Source organism: Pyrus communis, chromosome 17 (assembly GCF_963583255.1).
Source record: "Pyrus communis chromosome 17, drPyrComm1.1, whole genome shotgun sequence".
Taxonomy (NCBI): domain Eukaryota; kingdom Viridiplantae; phylum Streptophyta; class Magnoliopsida; order Rosales; family Rosaceae; genus Pyrus; species Pyrus communis.
The window spans coordinates 5,220,517-5,247,122 of record NC_084819.1 but is presented as its reverse complement, the minus strand read 5'-3'; the positions used below and the strand labels follow the sequence as shown (position 1 = coordinate 5,247,122).

The following is a 26,606-nucleotide window of genomic DNA, read 5'->3' as shown; positions in this document are numbered from 1 at the left end:
CGTAGTTCACATTATGCTTCTAGATCAACATTCTAAAGTTTCATTACGATCCAACGGTCGGATCTCCACCAATCACGAAATCAAGTGACAGTCGACGTTTTATTTTACGAACTTACAAATCCAATTGGAGAATATCCGAATGTCAGATTCCTGATCCGTAAGTTCCCAAGGTCCTCAAATATTATGTATTATAATGTCTCAAAGTTTGGTGACGATTCAACGGTCGGATCATCGATTCCTAAATTAACCAAGTAACGTATCGTAATGAATTTAGGTTCAAATGATTGATCCATACAAATACCAAATATGAATTCAAGACATCTAATTTAGCTTAAATTGGCATCGACGGCCCTCAGCCCACGCGCTGCCACGAGTGGCGGTCGACCGCCCCTCTTCGCCGGAAAATTCAACCATTTCTAAAAATTTTGAAAATTTACAGAAATGAAGATCTCAATGAATAGAGCAATTGTTGTACCTGTGGCCAAGTCCAATTTGGCTGGAAAAAGCTCCAATTTGGTCTGCCACCTCCGGTGCTCTACCGCCCTAACCAAGGCCTTGGACATGTTCCTGGGTTCACAAGGAGTCGACCCATTGTGGTGGCCAATGGTGTGGCTTCAAAATCGAGTAGATTGCCGCTATGGGTGTCTTCGGACTCGCCGGAGAAGACGACGAGAGTTTATCTTGAAACCTCGACCACATCCGTCCAACTTGGGTGGGAATGGAAGCTAAGACGACAAGGAGTTAATTGGTGGTGATGGCGTCACCCAACTCACTGGGAAAACCGACGGAAAGTCGCCGAGGAAAGTGGCAGAATGGGTCGGGTTTGGTGGGTTGCACGGTCAACCCGTTTCCTTTTTTTTTTTTTTTTTTTTTTTTTTCTTTTGTCCTCCCATGCCCTCATTTCCCTCTTCCCAAGACTCTCTCCAACCCTAGGCTAAATGCCAAATTTCCCTCTATCTCCCCCCCTCCCCAAAACCCAGCCCAAGCCAAATCTTTGGGCTAAAAGCCAAATGCCAAATGAGGGCCAAATTCCCCCCAAGAAATAGCCCAGAAACGAGTGGACTCTCCCTTTCCCAGTTCAGTCTCGGCCTGGTCACTCGCGCCACTTGCCCCACTGTCAGGGCCGCTGTCGAAAGCAATTATGAGCCCAACAACTCTTTTGTTCATCGGACGGTTGGCATTATTGGACCGTTGGTTGATCCAACAGTCCAGATTCAAAAAAAATTTTAAATGTTATTTTAAAATACATTGAATCCAACAGCTAAGATCAAATATAATTAAATACAACGGTAAAAAAAAAAAAAAATCTAACGGCCCAAATTTAAATCCAATGGCTAAAATAATTAAAAAAAATTGAAGGCTTGCTTTGTGGAAAGATTTAGTGATTTTTCAATATTTATCGAAATTTAAATATTTTTAGATTAAAATGCTCATAAAATTAATTTACGATAGTCTAAATAATTAATTTTTTTTTAAGTTAATTTAAGAAAAAAGATAGCCTAAGTTCATTATTTAATAATCCCGGGCTAAAATTTTAGGCTAGAATGGTTAGAGCAGAAAAGCCATTTCTAGGCTAAAAGCTAAATTTTACAGGGTAAAAAATTTGGCTTTTAGCCCAAAGGTTGAAGATGGTCTAATTGGGCCAAAATCCCCATCCCCCCACTCTCCTTTCTTCCTTTCTCTTCTTTTCTTTTAATCTCAACCGTCCACGTGTCATCACAGATAATGGCTCAAAAATCTGGAGCCTCCAAGATGAAGCAAAAATTACAGATATAACCCTAACTTTAAACGTTCATAACTCTTTCGTTATAACTCCGCTTTACGAATGGTTTGCGCCTACGCATTCATATGATCAAACTCTATCTAAATATGTCAAGAAACATGAAAAAAATATATGAGGATAAAATACGTCCTAAAAAATATTACGTTTAGTCATTTCACTTCCCGAAAAAAAATTTCCACATAATCATATATTTTAATTTTTCTAGGGTATTACAGTTTTCTGCCCACTTACCTTTATTTTTCGCCCTCTAGGACTTAGTGACTGTACTCTTGTGGCGATGATGATTTCTGACAAACGCTGACATCCACTACTATTAATGTAGGAGGTTTCTCCTTTTGGTACAAAAATTCCTTACTTTACTACATAACTATTTATGCTCTGACATCACATGTGTAATAAGGGTTCATCCCGCTGTTGCGTACTCACAATATTAGTTTAGATTAATTATAGACTTTTAGGTTTTAATTTATTTATACTTTTCCATATGAACTTCACTTTATGGCTTTGTCACCTTCCAGGTGTCAGCCAACACAACTCGATTTGGGTGTCCTGGTGAACATTCCAGATTGGGGTATTATTCTTATGTTTCATTTAGTTGACACATTAGTATTGTCCTGTAATTTAATTTCAACTTCGCAATGTGAAAATAATAGAAATGAAGTCCACACTCTTTGGTTTAATTTTTGTGTGATGATGATGTATTTTAACAAATATTGCCATTGTTTGGTTGAAAATTTGAATTTTTTTGCAAATAAGGTGTTACAGGATTAATGCAGAGCCTGACTGAAACTCGAGTCGAATGAACCCTGATGAACTCAAACCTAACTAAAGGCTGAATTGTAAAGGTCATGTTAGGGTTTGAATTGAGCATCCAATCTACCCGAGTTGCACCCTAGCAAGGGAGAACGAGTTTTTATTCTGATTCAATAATGTTATACCATATAAAAAAACTTACTCACAATATAAAATTACTGAACCAAGACACTACGATAACGATGTACTAATTTCATGCAAGTAGATGCTTCTAACAAGGGATAAAATCTTAATTTTCCTCCCTTATAATACCACATTTGTAAAAATTTCTGACTTGGCTAAGACCATGCAGCGAATATACAAAAACTGCAATGAGGGTCGTTTCCGAATTCTCCAATTATATCCGTTCATCGTATATCATGTAGTCAGTTTTCGTCAAGTACTGTTTATATTTAATTTTAAATAAAAAATTTTACAATGATGATGAATGAATGTAATTTAAAGATTGCTCGAGATTCTCACAAAAAGGATTCAAAGATCATCCTTATTCCAAAAACTGCACCTCCCACTCCTGGGGGCTGACAGTCTGACGACGCAAATCACGAAACGGTAACTTAAATACTATTTAATTCCTGTAATCTTGGCAGATCGTCAATTGGTGACTTCGAGAAGCAAATCAGATACCCTCAATAAATTCCGTCGAAGCAAAAGCCAACCGCAATCACTTGTGCCTCCATGTTTTAAGCTTCCTTATCCGCCAATCGCACACCACCTACCACCATTACCATTACCATAAACAAATATTAAATATCTTATTAATTTTTTATATAAAAAAATAATAATAATAAGAAGAAAGAATTTTCAGAGACCACAATCCAGAAGAGAAGATGATGGAATTGGTCGTCGTCTTCATCGTGGCTTTGATATCCATCCCAACTTCACTTTCCGTACCCTTCATAGTCCTCCATGGTAATTTCCTGCTCTCTCTGTTTCGTACTTGTCAATTTTCCTTTCAAAGAAATTATTCATATTTTGTTTGATAAATCTGTTTCTGTATCTGTGTTTTGCTTAATTTTTTCTGGGTTTTTGATATATTGTTATTTTCTGGACAAAAGTTGATTAATTTATGGTATTGATGCTAAATATGGTGGTTTGCTGTAATTTGCTGCATCAGAGAAAGATTTTTAGAACTAATAGGAACTTGATGATGACCATTTTCCTGAAGATGTTCAATTAGATACTAATATCCAAATGCCAGCATGTGCAATGCATGGAGACATGGCCTTAATCTAAATCTGGAAGAAATTTTCTCAAAGTTCTATTTTTTGCATTTTCTGTGTGGTTGAAAAAAAAAATACATATAAAATAACTGTCTTTAATTAATTAAACCGTTACATGAAGATTGTAGATCAAAGAATTAAACCACAATTTTCGGTTCACCCGCCCGAGGAACATAATTCAGCAGCGAGATATTTAAACTTTTTCTCTCTGTAGCATGAATCAAATAGGTTCTTTTTGCGGTTAATCACCAAGAAAAACTGCTGAGAAAAATACAAAACAAAATAACAATGCAGCCAAAAAAGATAATAAAAACTGCTGCTGGGTAGTATCTGTTGCTTGCCTGCGCATGCCTCATCAAACGGCAGCAGACTAATTCGAATTATAGGCAAAATGAACCCAATGTGCTTTTTTGAAGCATTTACTCTGTTTTTACTAAACATTTTTTCAAACCTTCCTATTAGCTAATTGCATTCAATAAACCCTGCATAATCTAATGTATTAATTCAGTCTTGGAATAGTGCAAGTTTTCTGTGTTGTATGCTTGAAAAAAAGTTTGACATTTCTATCGATACCTAGTTTCCCTTGAATTTGGTCAATCTGATACCAGTTAAGTGTTTTTAGTTGGATTTTGAACATCATCCATGTAGTTCTTCTTTTAGTTTCCGTTTATATATTTGACTGATCTTTCTTTCCTGGAGTTTGTTAACTTTGATCAGTGAAACGAAGATTCATTTCTTCTCTCACTATTCTTTATTATTGCATTCTTATGCTCTTTCTGCATTCTAATGCTTCATCATGACAGGCATTGGAGACCAGTGCTCTAACAAAGGAGTTAAACAGTTTACCGAGCAACTGAGCAACTTTTCTGGTATTGAAGGATATTGCATGTATGGTCCATTATTTTCTTCTCAAGCCTGTCTACTTATTCCCATACCTATATGTTATCCTTTGAGAGCTAATTCCGTATACTTCATTCATCACATTGCTTTTAACAACTTTATATCAAATTCTGATTCTAAGATTTATTTTAACATATGGTGTGGCCTTCTTGAGTTTATAGAACAATATGATAAGATACAACCCGATTGTTTAAAAGACTCTTGGTGATGTGTAACTGAGAAGTCCGCCCTTTGGTTTCTTACACTTGTTTTCTTTTTTTTTTTCAATTTTCGGGGAGCAATGTAGTATGTAGTGTACTTTTCCCATGTGTAATAATATTGCTAGGATTTACCTTCCTGCAGAGAAATTGGTGATGGAACGTGGGATTCCTGGTTTTTGCCTCTTGAGGAACAGGTAAAATCTAAAAAAGCAAGGCTTGTCATTTTATTTATAATTCTATGAATTCCACTTGTAATCTGACTTTTTTTCTACGTGTTTGCAGACCAGAATCGTTTGTGATAAGGTGGTGAAGTTTTCCTTGTTACTGTATATTGTTGTTCTGGCTTTTGAAGTTTCTGTGACTTTTGACTTTGTTCCCTACTACAACCACAGGTTAAAGAAAAGGAAGAACTGAGACAAGGTTACAACATTGTTGGTCTCTCCCAGGTATTATTATGATTGGATCTTTCTGTTTTCACGTGTATTTAGTAAATTAGATTTTTGATCAGCGCAGCTTAACTCCACACATTATGTCACCATGATCGGAATTACTTCTTGACATCCTTCCTCACCATTTCACTTAGTAAGTACATGTCATCACATGTTTTCTTGCCTCATTCACCTAACCGGTCCTTTTTTATGTATTTTGAATTTGAATCAAAACACTCCTTACAGGTGATATCATTCTCCATCTTCACCCTAATGATTCTTGGCATCTATGACTCTGTATTTTAGGACATTTGTCATTGTTCTGGCCATCAGTGTAGCTGTCATTATGTTTCAATGTTGTCCTTATTAGATGCCATTTTATTCCCAAGTTTAGCTACTGACTCATGGCTTTGTTGATATATGTGGGATGATCTGCCGTTACATCATCTTTTCTTCCTTTTTCCTTTTGTTGTTCTGATGGTGGTAGTTTTCATTGTGGATTGCAAGTTTATTTATATTATGTAGCCTTCGTTGTCATTTCATCTGCGACAAGTTTTTCATCGTGTTACATTGTTTTTCAATCCCCCAATGCTTATGAATAGATTAATGAATTGTAGCTTATAATGTTGAGTTTTGATGCTCAAGTAACTCTGGTCAATCGGTTCTTTCTCATAACTTTTTCTTTTTAATTTGACAGGGCAATTTGATAGGCCGAGGTGTGGTAGAATTTTGCGTCGATGGACCCCCTGTAAGATTCAATTCAACTAACTCTGCTAATATCATCTTTCCTCTACTGCTTTTCAACGGACTACATGTATTGTGATTAAATTTAAAATTGAATTTCAGTTATCATACATGTATGAGCTACATGTATCCAACTCTTTGAAAATGCATGAGGAATGAGGTTATAAGTTTTTCTTAGATTTTTCTTATATTATTTTGGTGACATAACAGCTGTTAGGATTATTTCTGTCTCAGAGAAATTTTTAGTCACATTTTTCTGTGATGTGGTTTATAGGCGAATGCTTTATTAGGTTTAGAGATTTTTCTTCCGTATCATTGTTTCTTTGGTTCAATGCGCATTTCTTACAGAAGTTGATGTTTCATTTCGTAACAGATGCGGATTTGACAATGCAAAATTTCTTGTTTTTGCCATTATTGATTGCAGGTCAAGAACTTCGTCTCTTTAGGAGGACCTCATGCCGGTACTGCTTCTGTGCCTCTTTGTGGTGTAAGTAACATACTATCATCATGGAATTTTAATCCCTCCCTATCCAAATGCTTTTGTCTTGCTGAGATAGCTTCTGGTGAAGAAGAGTGTACATGCGTATATTAACAATTGAATTCAGAGTGTAGAATCCCATGGTGCTTAAAATTACCATCCTAGTATGCTATATGAACTTGATGTTTCCTCTTCCCAATAGAGCGCTTCTCACCCGAAAGAACCAGATATATATATGGGAAAGTTTATGATTTTATGCAGGAGAGGATTAGCTCTTTCTGCAGTACTTTATCGTAAATGGTTGCACCAAACTGCATTTCCTACGTCATTCATTCAATTCATAAGATGAGAATATTTTGAAAGCATTTTGTATTATAATACATCTAAGAGTGAAATCTTCCATACAAAGACCGCATTGTATTCTGGTCATTTACCTACTTTGCTGATTCCCGCAGCATATTTATATATTTATGAGATTGTTGCAGAACTTTATTGTTTATAGCATAATGTCTCAAATTATAATAGTCACAAGGTATTAACTACCGAGGAACACTTCAAACGTGGTTGGAAATACACTGTGACCTATTTGGGACATGTTAATAATGCTAAAGGGCTTTGTTTTTGTGCCTCTGCAGTCTGGTATATTCTGCATCATTGTGAATAAGCTACTTAAATCAGAGATCTACACAGACTATATTCAAGTATGCATCTAATTCTGCTGGTTCTTTCTTTTTTTCTCTATTACGGTGTCCACTTTCGCTCTCCTACGTATATTTCCAATGAGGCCTGACCATCTTGATTGTGATTCTGAAAATGTAGGAACACTTGGCTCCCAGCGGTTATCTTAAATTACCAAATGTGAGTGGCTACTAATGAAACATTCGATACATCTAATGAGGTGTTGTTTACCGCATTGTTCACCTACGGTTTTTACTCAGTTTTATGATAGCTGTAAGCAAATGCATCCTGATCAACAATTTGTTTCCAGGCAATGTCTGAATATTTAGGGAAATGCAAGTTTCTTCCGAAGCTCAATAACGAACTCCCTGATGAGAGAAACTCCACTTACAAGGAAAGGTTTAGTAGCTTACAGAACCTGGTGCTTATCATGGTAAGTTGGAAAATATGTATATCTTTGTGGTAACATTTCTTTAGGTTCCTCAGAATATTAATTAGTCAATTAACCATATGCATTCTGTCCATGCTAATTTTGTATTTCTGCAGTTTGAGCATGACACTGTTTTGATACCGAAGGAGACCTCGTGGTTTGGATATTACCAAGATGATGGCTTCAAATCGATTTTAAGTCCACAGCAGGTAACACCAATTAGTGTTAAAGATTTGATGCATTAGAAGATTTGCATTTATGATTTAAAAGCCTTCACTTTTATGCAGACCGATCTGTATACTGAGGACTGGATCGGTTTGAGAACCTTGGACGAAGCTGGGAGGGTCAAGTACATTAGCGTTGCAGGAGGTCATCTCGGAATCTCCACCAGCGACATGAAGAAGCACGTAGTGCCCTACTTGCAAGATTCAGCATCAACGACGGATGGAAACAAGGAAGCTAGTCACACCGGGAGGGCAAGTGGAGATTTTGATGAGAGAGCAACAACTGAAGTTGTACTGGAAGGATCGTCGTCGTACAGGTGGCCCTTACCGGTCAAGAATTTCTTCAGTGAACTTCTTGGCCTCACAGAGGACAAGTCACTGCACCATCAGCCTTGATTAAGATTAATCACTAGGTGAACTCAAAACTATTAAATCAAAAATTAAACTCTGGTTTGTGGGTGGGGATGATTTATCTGTACAATTATTGCAATTTATTCCACGCCTATGTGACTGAAGCCCTGCCAATATATGGATATATATTCTGTACAAAATTTATTCAAGGGCATATAACTTGGTCCACAAAATGGCGTTCAGCATAAAAAATATCACTCTATATCCCGCATGCTAGTCAAAAATCCCTACCTAGGCATTAGGCGATTGGTTACTGCCCTAATTAGTCTCTAAACGTTTGAATTAAGAAAGTGCGCCTAGCCCGCCTAAATCAGCTTAGGCCATCTCCAACTGATCCGGCCAAGAGGGCCATAGGGCTAAAAATAGCCTAAAATGATATGAAAACCATCTCCAATGGAGAACTAAGCCAAAGGGTTTATGGGCCTCACCGGGCCAAAAATACCAAATCAGACCAACAGGCTGGCCCAAATGAGCTAGCCAGCCAGCCCCAGGGCGGCCCAAAATTCAAATGCCAACGGCTATTGGTGGCTAGCTGGCGTCATGCTGATGCGGCGCCAGTAGCCATTGGATTTGAATTTTTTTCAGGACAAAATAAAAAAATTCTAATTTTAATATTTAAGTTGTAGTTTTTTAAGTCGTAGATTTTAATATTTAAGTTGTAGTTTCTAAATTTAAGTTGTTGTAGTCTTTAAATTTAATTAATAAATTATGTTTGGCCTATGACCTTTTGGCCCCCTCGATTAGAGATGGTTTTTTTTGTCACATGGCTATGTTTGGCCTATGGCCATTTGGCCCTCGCGGTTGGAGATGGTATGAAATATAGTTTGGCACTGTTCATTAAAATATAATTTCTTGGAGGGTTATAGGGCTAAAGAGAGCCCTATGGCCCTTCTTCGGTTGGAGATGGCCTTAGGTTGCGACTCTCACTTAACAGAAAATAACTTTCATTTTGCATTCTATTTTTTTAATAAAATGTAAGAGACTTGTTGAATACTTAGATAAACACTCATTATATACTTGTTCCTCATGTTTTCATTATGTTTTAATACTTTATAATCTATATGTTATTTTATTTTACAATTTATATATACAATTATGTGTCTTTTAATTATAAATAGATACTTATTTATCATTATATAATAAAAAGGTTGTTTTATTCACACCCCCAAATTTTGTTGACTACACCTCACATACTTAATGAACCCCACTTTTACTTTTTGAACTAAAATTTATCTTAATACACCCCACATTTTTTCCAATACTACCCTCACACCCAACATACACAACAATAAGACACCTAACCCTCAAACTCTTTGTCAACATCTGGGTTTATGTCAATTGAGTGTTTAGTTTTTTGTCAATTAGGGATTATAGATTTCGTATTTGAAGAAATTGGATCAAAAGCATTGAATGCAAACCAAGTTCTGCAAAAAATAGAATAGAGCCTCTGCAATCTTAGCAAGTGAATTCAAAAGGTTGGTCAAGAGAATTTCGGAAGTGTCCATCATCAATTCATCATCAAGCCATTACATTGAAGACTATTACTTTTATTGGCTCGAGTAAGGAGAAATAATGTGAGGAATAGGACAAGTTGCCCTAAGTTGCTTCATGAGGTTTTCAATATTTGTTTTCTGTATACGTCTGACAGGTGACAGCGAACTCCACCATATCAAAAGCAAACCCATTCAATTTTCACTGAAGAGATTTTTGTCAATCGAATGAAATATTATAAACACAAACTGATATGTGATAAATGACATTGCAATGAATTGTATCGTTGAGTTCAACAGCGGGTGAGAGTGGATTCGAGAGTTTGAAGAAAATAATATACACTAAAAATGATTTTGAGGTGTATTCATAATCTTAAGGGGTCTAAATAATCTTTTTGTATTAAAGTGTATAAGTAATATTTTATGAGGGATGCATTCAACAATATGTGTGCGATGCTAATAAAAAAACCCTAGTCGCCTAAGCACTAAGCTCCAACTCGCCACCCGAATTAACACCTAGCATTTTTTAGAACCATGATCCTACACATAAAATTGTTCGTCTAAACCACTGAAGTTACAAACTCCTTACGTTTGTCATTTGTTCGTACTTTTTTTTTCTTTTCTTTTTTCTAAATTAGGTTACCAAATAAATATGATGATAGGCATCACTAATAATTGAACCATACTGCTCAACTTTCTTTCGCTTCGATGCAAGATAGAAGTAGCGACTCAATTTACAACGGGGGAGGCGGCGAAAAACACAGTTTAGTGCTGCCTAATGTAAACATTTATTCCCATTTTCTGTACGAGAAAGACGCTAAAAGAAAAGAACGCTTAGCAAACAACTTATATGCATTCTCTGGGGCTTTCCTCAGTAGACTTGTATATCCACACTAATGCCGCCCAGACGATCAGCCCTCATCGAGCAGCTGCTGTCCCTGCCCATATTCTCTCCTGAGATCTTCTGGTGGGCACCGCAGCGGAGCCACATACATGAGATTCTTGCAAGAGCTGCCTGACCAGCTACTCGCACCCGATAAACCACACTCAAGTCTGCCCAAATCTCACTTCCCACAGCGCCAGACTGGAAATTCGCATCATATCCTTCAAGATCTGATTCTGTTACTACTACCATAGAGCCTTCATCAAATGCAACTAGATTGTGCGAAGAAGCAGACTGAAGCGGTTTCACCATCAGATCTGGCATGCGGCTGTAAACAAAAGCTTTCTTCACCATTAAATAGTAGTACTCCTGGACAGCCTGAAAACAAACCATCAAATAGGAGATCAGGATAAGTCAAATTCAAGGGTACAATTAGATCATGCCACAGGTCAGTGCAAATCTAGATTATAGTAGTATAGGCAAATTGTTCATGTACTGATACTGGTAAACAGAAATGTAAATACAATTTTCTCACTGCACCAACTTCCAAGCAGGACCAACCGAAAGAAAAAAGCATCAAACAGCAGGGAGAAAAATCAGCCAACAATGCCAGTGCAAGTAACATATAAGTTGTACAAGTTACCTGCCACTGAGCAGAGGCTAAAAGCACCCTTGGCCGAATCAACTTTAGATATTCATAAGCAGATTCAGGTGTCATCTGTTTGTGATGGACCTATATAAAAAAAAAAAAAAAAAAGATCAGTAATGCTGGCAATCATCAAAGTTATTTGTAATTTCAGAGCCTAGTACTAACCAGGTAACAGATAACAATGGTTGTGCTACGCCCCCGTCCAGCTTTACAGTGAACATAAGTTGTCCGTCCACTTAATGCATTCTCTTCATGACAAAAACCAAATGAGAGAAAAAAAAAGTATATATCAGATAAGTCTCCTCAGAAGAAAAAACAAAATCATATCTTAGACTACAATCAAACATTTTCACGAAAATGACAATTTCGATTCCAGGATATATATAACGACTAACACTAAACCTCCTAGTCCTTAATGAAAATTAAACAAGTACGGTGAAACAAATCAAATGTTTTTTTTTTTTAAATACCCAGGAATAAAATTTCAACAACACCACCAAGCAGCTTAAAAATACCAAAATTCTCTCTTTTAAGTTTCTAAAATTCCGTCCAATAAAAAAGAGGTAGGTAAGACGGTCCTTAATTTCTGAGCATCATAACCTATCTACACTGGAAAAATATAGGACAGACTTACAATTGCACCCTTGCATATAAGAGCAATGCTGGACAATTTGTTTCAGCTTAAAAGTTTCCTAACATGTCATCTGTATCTAGCCAAGATCAGAATATGCCATAGATACATGCCTTGTTTGCGCTAAGTCATGCAATATCAGATGCCTTCCAATATGATGAAATCAGGTTGCAAGAATGCTTACCATGAATGAAGTCTACAGCACGACATGCGTCGCTGAGTGATGGTGCAAAGCAGTAATCTCTTGTAGGAATCACCAGATGGTTAATGCCGTGAGACTGCCAGAAATTTAATAGAAACGCATAAATCTACTGGGAAATAGGGTGAAGTATAAGAAAAACATAAAAGAAGTTTTAGTCTATTACAGACATGAACCAAGTCATGTGTAGTCCACATAATTTACATATGAATACAAAATAACATTGCCGAAAGGACCAGTTAATCTGTCAGGTATTAAATATGTCACACAAAAAGAGATATCCTCACAAACAGCAACAACATTTCATCAGAGAGAAAATGCACCAACTAATCTCCAAAAGCAAATGAACTCTCACAGTACAAATCTCAAGAAGGATACTTTGGTGTAACTACTAGGAAAACCACTAACATGGTAAAGAGATGTTGGAACCAAAGTCTCGTATGGCTCATTAAGTGTGATGACTCCACCGACTCCAACCTCCCTTAAGCGAGGCACGTCAGTAGGGAATGGAACTGCACCTAACAATACAAACTGAAAAAAAAAGAAGAAATTATTAGAATTTAGACACAGAAAAAAAAAATCAACACTAGGTCTATAAACACTCGCAGGGCAAAACGCCACATGTAGAAGTGCAATCAAACATAAACAATTTTCTTCGTTTGAAGATACATAATAAACTGGGTCTACGGCTCTACGTTACATCAACTATCAGCTAAGAAAATAATTCCAAGCTAACATTACCACACACAAAGAATCACACCCCATTCATGAATTACATTAAGAGATAAATTCTCAAAGGAATAAAGTACTCGTAAGCTATCAAAATTCACAATCTAAATCAAACCCTACACCTAAACATTACACAATATACAAGCAAACCCAATCTATACACATTGTAAGATATACATGACAAATAAATAAATACAAAAATAGAACAATAAAATGATATTTGTACCTCATCAACCTTATCCCACCACCGAAACTCAGCCTGCAGCTTATTCCTAATGACATTGTAAAGCAGAGTCGGGTAAAACAGGGCACGAGCTCCTGCACCGATCAAAACCCGCTTCGCATCCAACGGTGTGATGCCCCTGCAGTCAAAATCTCTATTTCCAGGGGACAAATTCCCTTCTTCCCCACTTCCAACTCCCCCTCCTTTCAACTCCTCAATATACATAGCCTCAGATTCAAACCCGACACAATCGAACACAATTACAACACAGATTCAACAGATAACCCTAAATTTCCCCCCAATATTTACATACAAACAACCATTTACACAATTATCCCCATAAAAATAAATAAATAAAACCCTAAACTTTTTTTTCTTTTATGTACCAAAGAAATTACAGAATCATGCTAGAAAACCTAGAATTTCTGCAACAGTGAGAAGAACAAAGGATCGGGAGCAAATTCGATTTATAAAAGGAGAAACTGAAAACCATGGAAAAGCTCGCAACTATAATTTACGAAAAGGGGACCATCGGAGAGTAAAGGTTGAGACGATGAAGACGATGAGGGATGCGATCAAGGATCGATGAAATCTGGGGAGAATCAATTGGGAATTGGGAATTGGTGGGGAATACGAGGGAACCCTTAACCCTAAAAAACAAGAACTTGCTTCAGGGAGAGGATAGGCTGAGGTTCTACTCCACCTTTTCTCAACAAACTCTGAAAGCGGACGAACGGAAGAGAGAGAGAGAGAGAGAGAGAGAAAGAGAGAGGGTGTGGAAGGAGATGGAGGGAAGGGATAGAGTCACGGTGGTCATTAAGGAGGGAGTTTGAAAAACGTGAGTGGGGGACACGTGGTGGGATTTGTGGGATTCGGGACCGTTTTATTTCATCGTTTTAACGGGGCTGGCCGACAAGGAACTGGATACCTTCAAAACCAAAAAGATCTGAGTGTACTAATCAATGAATTCAAATCATTTAAATTTGATCCAATAATTATAATTATTATAATTTTTAGAATGGTTTTCTATTTATAGTTGTAAAATCAAATTTCAATGGTCCGAATTTATTGATTAGTGAGCTCAGATTCCTTGGATCCATAAGGGATCTGGTTCCGATCGACAAGTAGGATAATTGGAATTATGACGTGATTATTTTTTATGAGTAAACTAAATTAAGTTTTAAAAAAAATTAAGTTTTGTAAACTAAATTACATGAAAATTGAGAATTGAATAATTACGTAACTGTTGATTAACTTATTTATTTTCACACACCAAATGGTTTACAAATTTAGTCTACAAACTGGAATTCAAATACCTATGATGAAGTCTGTTATAATTTAAGCTTAAAATTGAAATTTTTGTTAATTTTTAGCATGTGAGATTCAGATGTATTCATACTCAACATAAAAAAGAAAGGAAAAATAAATCATTCAGTCTCCTATTCAAACACGAACCAAATTTCCTTAATTTCAACCTACGATTTCAATTTGATGATTCATATACCTATGATAAAGTTTATTAGAATTTAGGCTTAAAATTGAAAATTTCATTAATTTTTAGCACGTGAGATTTAGGTATATTCATACTCACCATGAAAAAGAAAGGAAAAAGAAAACCATTCAGTCTCCTATTCAAACACGAACCAAATTTCTTCAATTTCAATCGACGATTTCAATTTGCCCTCGTCTCATGAAAATTTGTAATTATTTTTTGCTTTGAAAGGTCATCTAACATATACTGATAGAATTTTCAATATAAGAAAAATGTAATGATTTGAGAAATTTGAACCTTCAAATGTTAAACCTTTCCAGGTTTGCACATAGAAATAAGTTTATGGTCACATTTACATGATGAGATCTTTAAACTCAAATATTCTTTATTAGGTGAGATTATATTTAAATGTTAATGTTGACCCTAAAAACTACCAAGCCTATATGGCGTGTAGACCGAGTAATTAATAAGTTAACTACGTCTTTCGGTTGTGTGCAAGGTGTGCCAACTCGTCAACCAAGTTCCGCCAGGGAGTAAAATATGTTGATGTGGTGTTGGACGCGCTGCTGACTTCTCAATCTTGCAATTGCGGTCAAGGAAGGAACACGTCTTAGCCTTCGGATTCTAGAGCCTAAGGAAAAGGCTGCTAGTTTCTTTGAAGTTCACAAATCGTTGGCGTCGAGTTCGGTCTCTGTAATTATATTTGCGAGAGTATAAGTAAGTTAAATTAGTGCCAGACTGTACGGACACAAATACTCGAAAGAGATAAATTTCTTGATTGTAAATGTGATTCGGCCGTCTGAATGCCGAACTCAAAAATGTACTTGCGAGTATCCAATCCTAAAATAAAACTCGGCTTTCAATGTGTCGAGCCTAGCAACTTGATAACACCTCACTTCGCCGAGAAGGCTAATGAGATAACCTCAAAAATCCTTGTTGACCGAGACTTGGATAAATAACCAGTTGGTCTTGACGCAATGTTGTCTATCCAAACTGAAGATGTCGCCGGTTGCCTTCACATTGCTGTTTATCCAAACTGAAGATGTGTTAGCCAGAAGAAAGGGGGACAGGAAAAAATCTCAGGGTTGTTGAGAAGCATTGCGCGGGGCAATTTGTGTATTGATTTGAAAGGGCTTTGCATGATGCACTCTCTTCTCTATTTATAGTAGCGAACCCCCTTATGGTCGAACTAGAAATTTACTTGGATTAGAACTTCTCAACCCAATCTGATAAGGTTTCGGCCAATCCTAACCCCTATAGGACTTTGAACCAAGCTCCTTAACGAACCAGATTCATCCCCTAATTCTAAGTATCCTTAGCTTTAAGACTCCTTGTTGCACTAGGGTTCGACTACCTCATCCTTATCTAAACCAATCCTCTTCATAATAGGATTCGGCCAACCTTGACTAGACAGCCCATGACAAGATTTTAGATGAATGTTATTGGCCCAAACAGTTGCCTAACTAAAATTACATAAAAGAATGGAATAAGATCTTATTTAGATCTTCTTTGTGAAGATCCTACAGATCAATTCATCATATCCATTTATCAATCATCTTGTGGTCATAATTTTTTTATTTAAAATTGAATACAAATAGTACTTAATAAAAGCTGACAACACGATATATGATCAATGACTAAGATGAATTGATCTTTAAGATTCTCACAAGGAGGATGATCCTCATCCTCAAGGAATGTAAGATATCTCACCTTCAGCGTTGAAGCTCGAAAGTTGCATGAAAACTTTTAGTTCTTAGATGCAAACAGAAATTTAATTTAAATGATAATTTAAGTTGCTTAACTAGGGGAAAAAGAAACAAAAAGATTTGGATAATTGATAGGAAAAAACCAAAAGAAGAATTGACAGCTCAAACAATATATATATATGGGTTCTATTTATATACAAAAATATTATATCCATTGCATCGCATGTACTTTGGTCTTGTCATAATGTTTTTAAACAAACGCTTGTACCATTCAAAACAAAGAAAATTACTAAAAAAAAATTTTGGGAAAAAAAAAAAAAAAAAAAGGCTAGTCAACAATGGCAACGGTTATGAGGTGCAACAATGGTACTAGGCTACTAGCATCATTGACTCGTGAAGCCTGACGGCGAAAAAGACTTACATAAAACGAGTATACAAAAATAAAATTATTTTAAATTAGTTAGCGATATGATTAAAACTTGACGACATGTAATCAGTTTAGAATGCCACAATAGGTGTAAGTATATCCTTATCCAATTAGAAAGGCGTTGCACTTGTGATAAAAATTGCAATTGGAACAGTATTTTAAAAACAGAAAAAAGGCAATTTAAATCGAATTATTTTTCATTTTATGGTAGTTTGAACAAGAAAAAAACAATTTCGTAGTTTTTTTTTTTTGTCAAAGAGATAGATTTAGTTAGATTAGATGTCAAATTTGCAACTGACGGAATTTGAACTTATACCGTCATGCAATGGCTCAACACTTTTCCACTATTGGTAAAAAGCCACTTGCAACAATTTTGTAGTTTGGTCATAATATTTAAACCCTAAGAATAGCGATTCGTACCAAATCCGTCGAAAACTAAAACTAAAATCTAATCTTATAACTACTAAAATCCAGAATGATTAGTCTCATGCATTTAATGACTTTCATTCCATACATTTTCTTTCTTTCTTTTTTTGAGAAAGATTCACTACACTTTCTACCTTTCAATTTCACCAAAAAAATAAATAAAAATGCAACGCATTTATATGTTTAGTCATTACCGGTACACCGACTACCTATTCCTCGTGAGGTAAAGAGAACCCATAAGAGCAACTCCAGCGTTGGAGCCCTCCTCCCAGGTAATGCACTATTCAATCCACCTAATGAACAGTAATTGCCCTTAATGAACAGTAAATAGCCCTGACAATAGCATTTGCATCTCCACCGTTACACTTCAATAGCCCTGGCAATAGGTAATAAAATATTAGTATTTTTTTTATTTATAAAATAATACAAAATAATTTTATTTGTAATATCGGATAAGATTTTTAATCGTTCTCGTTGCGTCACGTGTCATTATCCGAAGTATTATTAAATAATACAAAATAATTTTATTTGTAATTTCGGATAAGATTTTTAATCGTTGTCGTTACGCTACTTGTCATAAAATCCGAAAAGACAATTATTGGGGATGGATTTCCGATAAATATTTTAATCGTCCTATGAGTAACTTCAACCCAGCTAGTACACAACGCAACATCTTCAATAAGCGACCAATTCGTACCTGCACCAGTGGTCATTTTGTTGAAAAAAAATGGATTCAAACTTTGAGACAAAGAAAGGAATGTGATTGAAAGTAGTTGAGAAAATATGAAATTGTTGTGTAAGGTAGATGATAATGAGAAGGTATTTATAGAAAGGTAAAAACAATTTTTTTTACAATTTTTTTCAGATTTTTTTTTTTGAATTTTTTTGAATTTTTTTAAAATTTTTATTCAATTAATTAATCTCTGCCGTTGGATATAAAAAAATTTGAATTCCAACACTCCAGATTGTGCCACGTGTCACAACGGTAACTTTTCTTAATTTTAAAACTATTTTTTCTTTTATAAAGCATATTAATATCCACCGTTGATCTCAGATCGAACGGTGGATATTAAATAAGACTTTTTTATTTTTTTTGACCGTTGAGATCGAACGGTCCAAATTAAATAACCGTTGAGATCTAACGGACCGTGGGAAGCCACGTGGCTTCCCAACGGTAACTGACAAAGGTTTTTTTTCTTCTGATTTTGTGTCAGCGACGCGCCCCCACGCGCGAGTGGGGTGCACGCGCCTGACGTCAGCGCTGACGTCACATGGCCTCAGGCTCTCGGGATGGCAATCCCCCACGGGCCCGGAGCTCGGGCCTCCACCTTCGGTCGGGCTAGCCCACGCTGGAGCTGATCCACTGGCCCTCGGGCCCTTGTTCTGTCCACTGTCCCCCGAGCTAAAAGCCACACTGGGCTTGCTCTAAGGAAAGAAAGATCGAATCATGAGAAAATGGTAAATTTTTATGCAAATTTTAGATCTACTAAAAGCAGAAATAATGTTAAAAACAATCGCTCGTATGAACGGGTTACACAACTACCCTAATCCTAGTGTAAACGGTAAAGATAAGGATTTGGATCCTCTCCTGAGCCCAAAGAGAGAATCCTCCTGACCAAGACACGTGAGCTGTTGGATGAAAATTCAACAGCTATAATTATTATAACTTTAAAGGAACCTCCCTATTTGTAGCCGTTGGATAAAAATCCAACGGTCCACGTGTCTTAGTCAGGAGGATCATCTCCTTGGGCTCAGGAGAGGATCCAAATCCTAAAGATAACTCCTAGCGAAAGAAAAGGGAACAAGATTAGGTTATGTGTTGATTGCTTACTACCTTTAATGATATGAACAATCACTTACTTCCTTAAGCTTACATGGGCCTCTCAACACGCAATGCATTGTCAGTGGCTTAAGCTTGATGGGTCACTCTCGAGTCTCAAACCATTGATGTATTGTCGACTCTTTGTATGACTCATTCGTCCACATCATCATTTACCATGTGCCTGAAGGAAAAAAAATTACTTTTTACTAAGTAATTTTTTTAGGTCATTATTATGATATAAAAGTAGTTAAAAATTTAAGGAATTTTGAAATGGTATAACTACTGCAACTTCAAACTTAGGACAATTTAGGATACTCATTTCCAAATGTTGCTAGAAACGCTTTCCCCTTTTTTTTTTTTTTTTTTTTGTCCTTCCTTCGTGAATAAAGCAATATAAAACAGAAGGCAGACCCAAAAGGAGAGCTACAACCCAAGCAACAAAGGGAGGCCTAGACGGAATTAGGCTCGTAGGCAACAAAAGAAAATATAAACAGCAAAACCCTACTTCCCAGTAGCTAAAAATCAGTCGCCATCGCCACTACCAATGTTAAGGAAGACATCACGAAACTTTAAAATGCACCTGAACCAAAACCTAGATCTAAGAGTATTGCACATAATCAATCCACCAAGAACCAAAGTCTCCACAGCCACACCTGCAAGAGAAGTCACAAAATGTAATAGGAGGAGGGGGAGGGTGAAGCGGGTGTGTAAAACACCCTTGTTCCGACGTGAATCGTTCCACACTTTACCCAATCGGAACGAATTCGCTGTTTAATGCTTTTAATTTCGTATAAATAAATAAATAAATCTACCACCAGTATTCACCTAGGACATTATAGATGCACCTTTATAAGAAACAAGTTAAAAGTAAGTCTCTTTTTAGTCAACATCAGAAGCCAACCATTTTTTCACATAATCAAATAAATTACTTTTAACCATGTTCGTTAGGAAAAAAAACTAAAAAAGGATTTTTTTTTTCCTAAGAACTTTCATTATTATTATTATTAGAAAAAATTACACTTATGGTATACTTTCAATATTTAATTATATATTGAGACAAAGCTTTTTTAAACATTTCAAGAAAGGACATTTTTTAAATCCACGTAAGATGACATCATGTCCGGTTTTTCCATTGGAAACGAAGTTACGTATTCTGTTAAATAGCAATCAGCGGTGATTCGAATCATTCAAATTATATTTTCGTTTCCCTGCTGTTTTTCTTTCTCTCTGAAGTTTGTCTTTTCCAATTTATATTTCGTCATCTCCCTCAATTATATATCGCCATAATTTTTATTCAAATCATTCAAGTTTTCTTCGAAGATAAGTGTTTCTCTCAAGTTTATCTTTCTGAATTTCATGTGTTCCAATTTAGATTTTTGAAGTGTTGTGTGTTTTTGAATTTATTTTGGTTTAGATTTTGAAAGAGTCTCTGATTTTTCAGTTTTTTGTTGGTCTCATTGAGTTTTTTTGGATTGTTCTTGTTTTTTGCAGTCACGGTTTTTTAGTTTTGAAGATTTTGATTCGGTTTGACCTTATTTGATCGAGTGTTTGGCGAAGATGATTTTTTCGTTGTGCTGCTTTTGTTTTTCATTGAAGTTCCATTTATTTTTTGCAGCATAGTTATCATATATATTTGTTAGAATTCGAATGTATTATGAGTTACTTTAGTATTTAGCGAATGTTATTAATATTTATGTAGCATCAGTTCATAGAATTGTGCAGAATCAGTTGGCATAAGTAGATGCAGCATCACTTAGCAAATAAGGTAGATGTAGAATTGGTTGTTAACGCATAATGTAGATGCATAATTGTGTAGAACCAATTTATAAACAAAAAGTAGAACCAAAATTAATTTACAAAGTGCAACATCAGTTCAAAGTGCAAAATCAGTACAAAGTGCAACATCAGTTCAAAGTGCAACATCAAAGCTAGATGGTTAATATTTTTACTCACAAAATTTAGACGCATATTCATTTTCTTTTTCATATGTTTAAGAATCAATTTACAAACAGAAAGTATAACCAGAATTAATTTACAAAGTGTAGCATCAGTTCAAAGTGCAGCATCGAAGCTAGACAGTTAATGTTTTTACTCACAAAATTTAGACGCATATTCATTTTCTTTTTCAGATGTTTAAGAATCAGTATACATATAAACTAAAAAAGTGAAACTGAAACATCTAAAACACTGAAATTGTTTTTTCACGAACTGAAATACTGAATTTTTTGTAAAATCAAGTGCAAAAAACACTTGATAATGCATGCGTTTTTTACAGTTTTCTTTTGCAAAAAACAAGTACAAAAACACTTGATAATGCATCCAAAACTTTGATAATGCATTCGTTTTTTACAGAATTGAAATATAATCATGCAAAATGACAATTTCGAGTAGTAGAAAAACCTTTGAAACACTGATCTTTTTGGAAATCCAACTAAACTTTGTGAATCACTTTACTGAAAATCCAACTTGAGAGTGTCGAAAACTATGAAGATTTTAGGGTTTTTTTTTTTTTTTTTTTTTTTTTCTGGGGAAGTATCTTTTGCGTGATAGGATTTTGAAATGATAGGTTTGTGGAAGAGGAACACGGGTATTGAATAAGGGAAAAATGAAAGGAACTGGTTAGTTTTTATGATTTTTGTCGTGTAGTGGTTAACGTGGCCGTTTATTAACGGTTATAGTCGAGTGGCATGGACCGTAATTTAGTCGGTCCGTTTCTTTTTGGGTTGGGCTTGGTTTTCTGTTATTGGGTTTTTTGTCCCTCCTTGTAATGTTTTAAAAGGTGTGGAGTTGTTTGAAATATGATATATATTTATGTCTCTATAAGTAAGGCTACCATTTTACTACGAGCATTAGTGTTTTCCAAAAACGCATATCCAAACGAGTGAGGATCCTTGCCGAATCCTCTTTGTGAATATCTCGAAGATCCTCCAATTACATCCATTCATCGTACATTGTGCAATCAATTTTCGTCAGGTACTATTTATATTCAATTTTAAATAAAAGAATTTACAATCATTTCTAACCGCACGATGTACGATGAACGGATGTGATTTAAGAATCCCGGGATCTCACAAAGAGGATCCGGCGAGCATCCTCACTATTTCCAAACAACCTCACCTGTCATGTCAACTGCCAGATTTGTAAATGTTTAGGTGATTAATAATTTAATTATTGACTTAAAGCTCTAATGCAAACACTCAAGTATGATTAGCCGCAGGCTACATCATTTGAAGAAAAAACATATTAAATACCAATTATTGGAAACAATGATCCCGGATTCCCAATGGCCATAGACAACTTCCAATAATAATCTTAAGGCAATTACAATTCCCCTGTGAACCCAGAAAGCTAATCAGTTAAGCTTTCTGGTTGACTAAAGGCACTTGATATTGTATAGGATGAACATCAAGTACAACTGTTGGTGCTTTGCTATCAAATTGATGTAGAACTCGATCCTCGTCGTCCTATCACGAACTTGACTTATCTCTGTTGTCGCCCTCACTTGTCAACCATTTTCGTTTCTTTTAAGGTTTCCAACTTATCCTGTCCTCAGTATAAAGGTTGATCTGCCAAGAAACAAGTGCAAGAACCATGAGCCGCTTTACGCTAACCATAAAAACAATCAATGATGACTAGATAACATGGTTACATGCTATGTTTGTGTGCTCCCTGAGGATTATTTAAGGGAGGGATGAGAAGGAGTAGCTGAATTCTAACTTGCTCAACCTTAAATAAGGGAACACTGATTTAGGAAACATTCGAGTCTAAACAATACCATATAATTGTTTCCTTTTAACCACAAGGAGAGAGATAAATGTGTACATGAAGTGAGCGTTAGAAACGCCAATAAGGCATTCAACACCAAGAGGTGCAAAAAATTCTTGACCTTGCTTTCAATTGTTGAAAGGAAGAGAATTTTCCTAACCTGAATTCCACATATTCAAGAATGCATGTAACCGAGAAGAGACATACAATCAAAGACCTCCAAAAATTATACTTCCCTAAGTTCCCTTATCTATGCTAGCAAAAAACTTATGTTCTTACATGCACGGCATAAGGAAAAGTAGAAACATTTATAATCCCATCTGAACATCACCAGTAATAATCCTCTACCTGCCAGCCTTACTACAGACATGCAAACCGAAAGCTATTAAAAGAGAAGAAGAAAAAAGAAAAGGAGCAGTGCAGTTTGCTTATTGACATGCTTTCCTGTGCCCTAAAGATTGATATCTCCAACTAGAATTATCTAAACAATCCTAGAAAATATGAACACCATTTAATATAACATTCGCAAATATTTCAGGTAGCAGCTTGATACATTCAGAATAACATAAAGCCAAAGTAATTAGTAATTTACCAGGACTTTCTTCAGTATCTCAGCTATTGTGTTAGATACTACCAACTCAACTCAAGAACTGTTTTCTTCTTGGTCGGAGATATTGATCTTAGTAGAACACAATTCCAGATAAACACATGAGAACCTCCAAGACAGATGAAGGTTTTCTTTTGCTCAACTTCAGCTTGCAATTCTCGTCAAATTCTTAATTAACTCCTCATCTCCGGATTTCTTCAATATCTCAGTTATTGTGTCAACATAAGGAGCTTTCAGTTTAATTCCTTTATTGAGCATTGCTCTTGCCAGCTTTGCAGCCTCCACTAAATGCTTTTGTTGACAAAGCCCCACTAAGAGGATAGAATACGCATCAGAGTCGATGGAAGACAAGCATTGCATTTTCTCAAGTTCATCAAACAAGCACAACGCTTCTACCACCCGACCCTCCAAACAAAGTTTTTTCAAAATAATGCTAGAGGCCAAACTATTTGGTTTGACCCTGCCATCAACCATCATCCTAAAGACCTTCTCTGTCTCCTCACTTTTCCCACCTCTTGCCAATGACACAACAAGAGAGCTATAGCAATCACTATATGTGACACTACGTCCAGCAACAACTCTACCAATCAACTTACAAGCCTCTTCAACTCGATCCTCGACACACAAACCCTTAATCAGAGAACTAACTGTAACGCGACTTGGGGCACATCCACAAGCTTCCATTCGGTCCAAAATAACCAAGGCATTAGTGGACCGTCCCTTGTCACAAAGCTTTTGAATCACAGATGTATATGTTACTACATTAGGACTACAATCCCCACCTTCCTTCTCCATTTCCTTCAATAACTCCAAGGCTCTCTCCATATTATCACACCTACAAAATCCATCAAGAAGTGCCGAGTACACCACAGCATTCGGCAAACAACCATGTTCCTTCATAACCTTAAACAAGCCACAAGCATTATCTAACCGACCCACATTACAAAACCCTTTGATCAGTACCATGTACGTGATCAAATCGGGATAAAGATCCACCAACCGCATCTCCTTCACCAAACTTTCAGCCACATCCATATCACCATTATCACAAAACAATCTTATAACGACATTATACACCGTAGTATCCGGATGCAAACCAAATTCCGGCATTTTCCTTAATACCCTTAAAGCTTCATCAGCAAGCTTAGCTTCTTTACACAAATTAAAAACAACCTTAAACGTCTTCAGATTAACAGAGCACCCTTCAACTCTATAAGCCTCCAAAACATCGAAAATCACAGTCGGTTTTATCCTAATCTCACACAATTCACAAGCTTTGCTATACATAAAATAGCTGTGCCTATAAGTGGATTGAAGACCTGCCCATATGAAAAACCTAAGACCCATTTGGGAACGGCTACCATAGCATCTCTGTAAAACCTGACTTACATATTTGGAGTCCAATTTCACCTGAACCGAGGCAAGGATTTCCTCTACGTTGCCACCATTTTTCTGCAGGTGATTGTACACTGTTTCGGCCGCCGCCGCCGTAGAGAAGTTCAGGATTGATAATGTGTGATTTTTCAGGCCGACTGAGGAGGAGGAGAACCGATGTATTGAAGAAAGGTTCATCATTTCGATGAAAATTTTTAGGGTTTTGATCCAAATAAGATTAAACCCTAATGCTGAAAAGGAGAAATGAAGACCTGCAATGATCGAACTTGGTTCAGGTGGATCAGAAACTCTTTTATGCCCAACTGGTTCAAGCTCCAATTTGAGTTACGTCGTCGAATTACCGGTTTGTGTTTGGGAAATTGGCTGAGAGAGTCGTGGGGAGGCATATGCGTGTGTTCTTAATGGTCGGTGGGGGGAATGGTGGCTCAGAGCTGTTCCACCATGCAGGCGTTCATTTACAAACCTCTCAATACTACAATAGCCACTCAATACTACAACCTGCTGTTAGTATTCTTCTTCGTTTAGAAATGAGAGGTTTTAAGTTCGAATATGAACACAAGAAAAATAAAGGAATGTTACAAATCAATTCCTCCCAAAATCAATCTACTCATTTGCACAAGACAAGACTTGATAAAATAAAAAAGTTTCAGTCATCCATTTAGCTCTAACTTAGTACCTAATGGATTATAATACCTCCGTTGACGGTATCCCAACCAAGGTTTTATAACTCTAGTGAGCAAATGAAGTGCCTCCGTCAACCTCCGTCCAAGGCATGGGAAAGTTCGACTCACTTTTCCCATTACTTTGAATTTTGAATAGAGGAGAGCCGTTCCCATATCCTAAAATATCGAATGTGTAGAAAATAAGAGAGCATTGTGTACATGCTAACTTTTCTTAAGATGGTCCTATGTTGTTTTAGGTTACAAAGTTACGCACAAACACAAATTTTTAATTTTGGACATTCCAAAGCATGAGGAATCAGATGCATTGTCTACGGATCTTTCCAATGTACTTTCGGCCACAAATGTGAAACAGGAGAAGAGAATTGAAGACGGAGAAGGATACCTTATCACCCTTCCCCATCCTTCTTAATCATCTTATGAGGATTATCTTCTTAGTTTCGCTTTTACATTCCTAAAGCTTCCTGCTGCCATGTATGATTATTGCAATAAGCACTACTACCATGCTTGATTGGCGTGTACTAGATGTGGAGATATAAATTAACTGCATCCAATTGGAAAATGACACGTGGATTATATGCTCAATATGACGATTTTACCTTGACTTTGTGAGCAAACCACATATTACATTAAGGGAAAAAGACGTTAGTCTGACCTACAGTAATGGGCCTTTGAGCCACCAACAAATAAGGGGTTGTCCGGGCCACGAATCACATATATGATGTACTCTTTGGACAGCTCACATGTTTCCTGCCACTGGGCCATACCAGGCTCAATGGTGGCAACAAGCTGATTTTCGGAGTCTCCCTTTAGGAATTCTAGATGGAAGGACTATAGCGATTGGCTTGCACCATTAAGGATTACCTAGTATGGTCTGCAGCCTTCACCCCTAGCTGCTTGCTACGGTCTAGTCTTTATAAACAATCTTATCAAACAGAGGAAATAGTAATTGTTACTTATTACTCGAACTCTCTCAAATTCTTTGTCTTCTCACTACTTTTTTGACTTAGGCATCAGAGGCCCTTTGGGAAACACCCTCCCCCTTTTTCAAGGTATTCATCTAGTCTAACAGTGTTTGTTCTCTTGTAGGTGAAATTTAGTCAAGCCAGTCGTGTACAAAATTTGCATCCACATTAGATATATATTCATGAGATTATCCATGGTGAATTAAAA

General features: G+C 36.4%; 3 protein-coding genes across 3 annotated transcripts; 1 reads left to right on the top strand and 2 right to left on the bottom strand.

Annotated features, from left to right (window-relative positions):
• Nucleotides 1-3,129: 3,129 nt before the first annotated feature.
• Nucleotides 3,130-8,413, top strand: LOC137722569 (uncharacterized). The gene is made up of 12 exons (XM_068461604.1): nt 3,130-3,505; nt 4,620-4,704; nt 5,059-5,110; nt 5,199-5,219; nt 5,309-5,362; nt 6,042-6,092; nt 6,513-6,575; nt 7,202-7,267; nt 7,386-7,424; nt 7,555-7,677; nt 7,791-7,883; nt 7,962-8,413. Exons 1-12 carry the CDS (start codon nt 3,424-3,426, stop codon nt 8,292-8,294), a joined length of 1,062 nt encoding a protein of 353 aa, XP_068317705.1. The 5' UTR covers nt 3,130-3,423; the 3' UTR covers nt 8,295-8,413.
• Nucleotides 8,414-10,474: 2,061 nt separating this feature from the next.
• On the bottom strand, nt 10,475-13,899 carry LOC137722901 (phosphatidylglycerophosphate phosphatase PTPMT1-like). Its single transcript, XM_068462018.1, has 6 exons — nt 13,117-13,899; nt 12,570-12,692; nt 12,147-12,240; nt 11,497-11,579; nt 11,326-11,415; nt 10,475-11,060 (listed from the first exon to the last, which is right to left on the bottom strand). Exons 1-6 carry the CDS (start codon nt 13,336-13,338, stop codon nt 10,671-10,673), a joined length of 1,002 nt encoding a protein of 333 aa, XP_068318119.1. The 5' UTR covers nt 13,339-13,899; the 3' UTR covers nt 10,475-10,670.
• An 8,362-nt stretch (nt 13,900-22,261) lies between these two features.
• LOC137723567 (pentatricopeptide repeat-containing protein At5g47360-like) lies at nt 22,262-25,201 on the bottom strand. Its single transcript, XM_068462766.1, has 2 exons — nt 23,344-25,201; nt 22,262-22,552 (listed from the first exon to the last, which is right to left on the bottom strand). The coding sequence occupies exon 1, from the start codon at nt 24,931-24,933 to the stop codon at nt 23,503-23,505; it is 1,431 nt and encodes a 476-aa protein (XP_068318867.1). The 5' UTR covers nt 24,934-25,201; the 3' UTR covers nt 22,262-22,552; nt 23,344-23,502.
• Between the last annotated feature and the right edge of the window lie 1,405 nt (nt 25,202-26,606).

Coding starts and splice junctions, on each gene's coding strand:
- LOC137722569 (XM_068461604.1), top strand. CDS start 3,424: ATGATGGAATTGGTCGTCGTCTTCATCGTGGCTTTGATATCCATCCCA. Junction 5,363..6,041: donor ACATTGTTGGTCTCTCCCAG/GTATTATTATGA, acceptor TTAATTTGACAG/GGCAATTTGATAGGCCGAGG. Junction 7,884..7,961: donor CGATTTTAAGTCCACAGCAG/GTAACACCAATT, acceptor ACTTTTATGCAG/ACCGATCTGTATACTGAGGA.
- LOC137722901 (XM_068462018.1), bottom strand. CDS start 13,338: ATGTATATTGAGGAGTTGAAAGGAGGGGGAGTTGGAAGTGGGGAAGAA. Junction 12,241..12,569: donor TTCCAACATCTCTTTACCAT/GTTAGTGGTTTT, acceptor AATTTCTGGCAG/TCTCACGGCATTAACCATCT. Junction 11,061..11,325: donor TAGCCTCTGCTCAGTGGCAG/GTAACTTGTACA, acceptor GTTTGTTTTCAG/GCTGTCCAGGAGTACTACTA.
- LOC137723567 (XM_068462766.1), bottom strand. CDS start 24,933: ATGATGAACCTTTCTTCAATACATCGGTTCTCCTCCTCCTCAGTCGGC.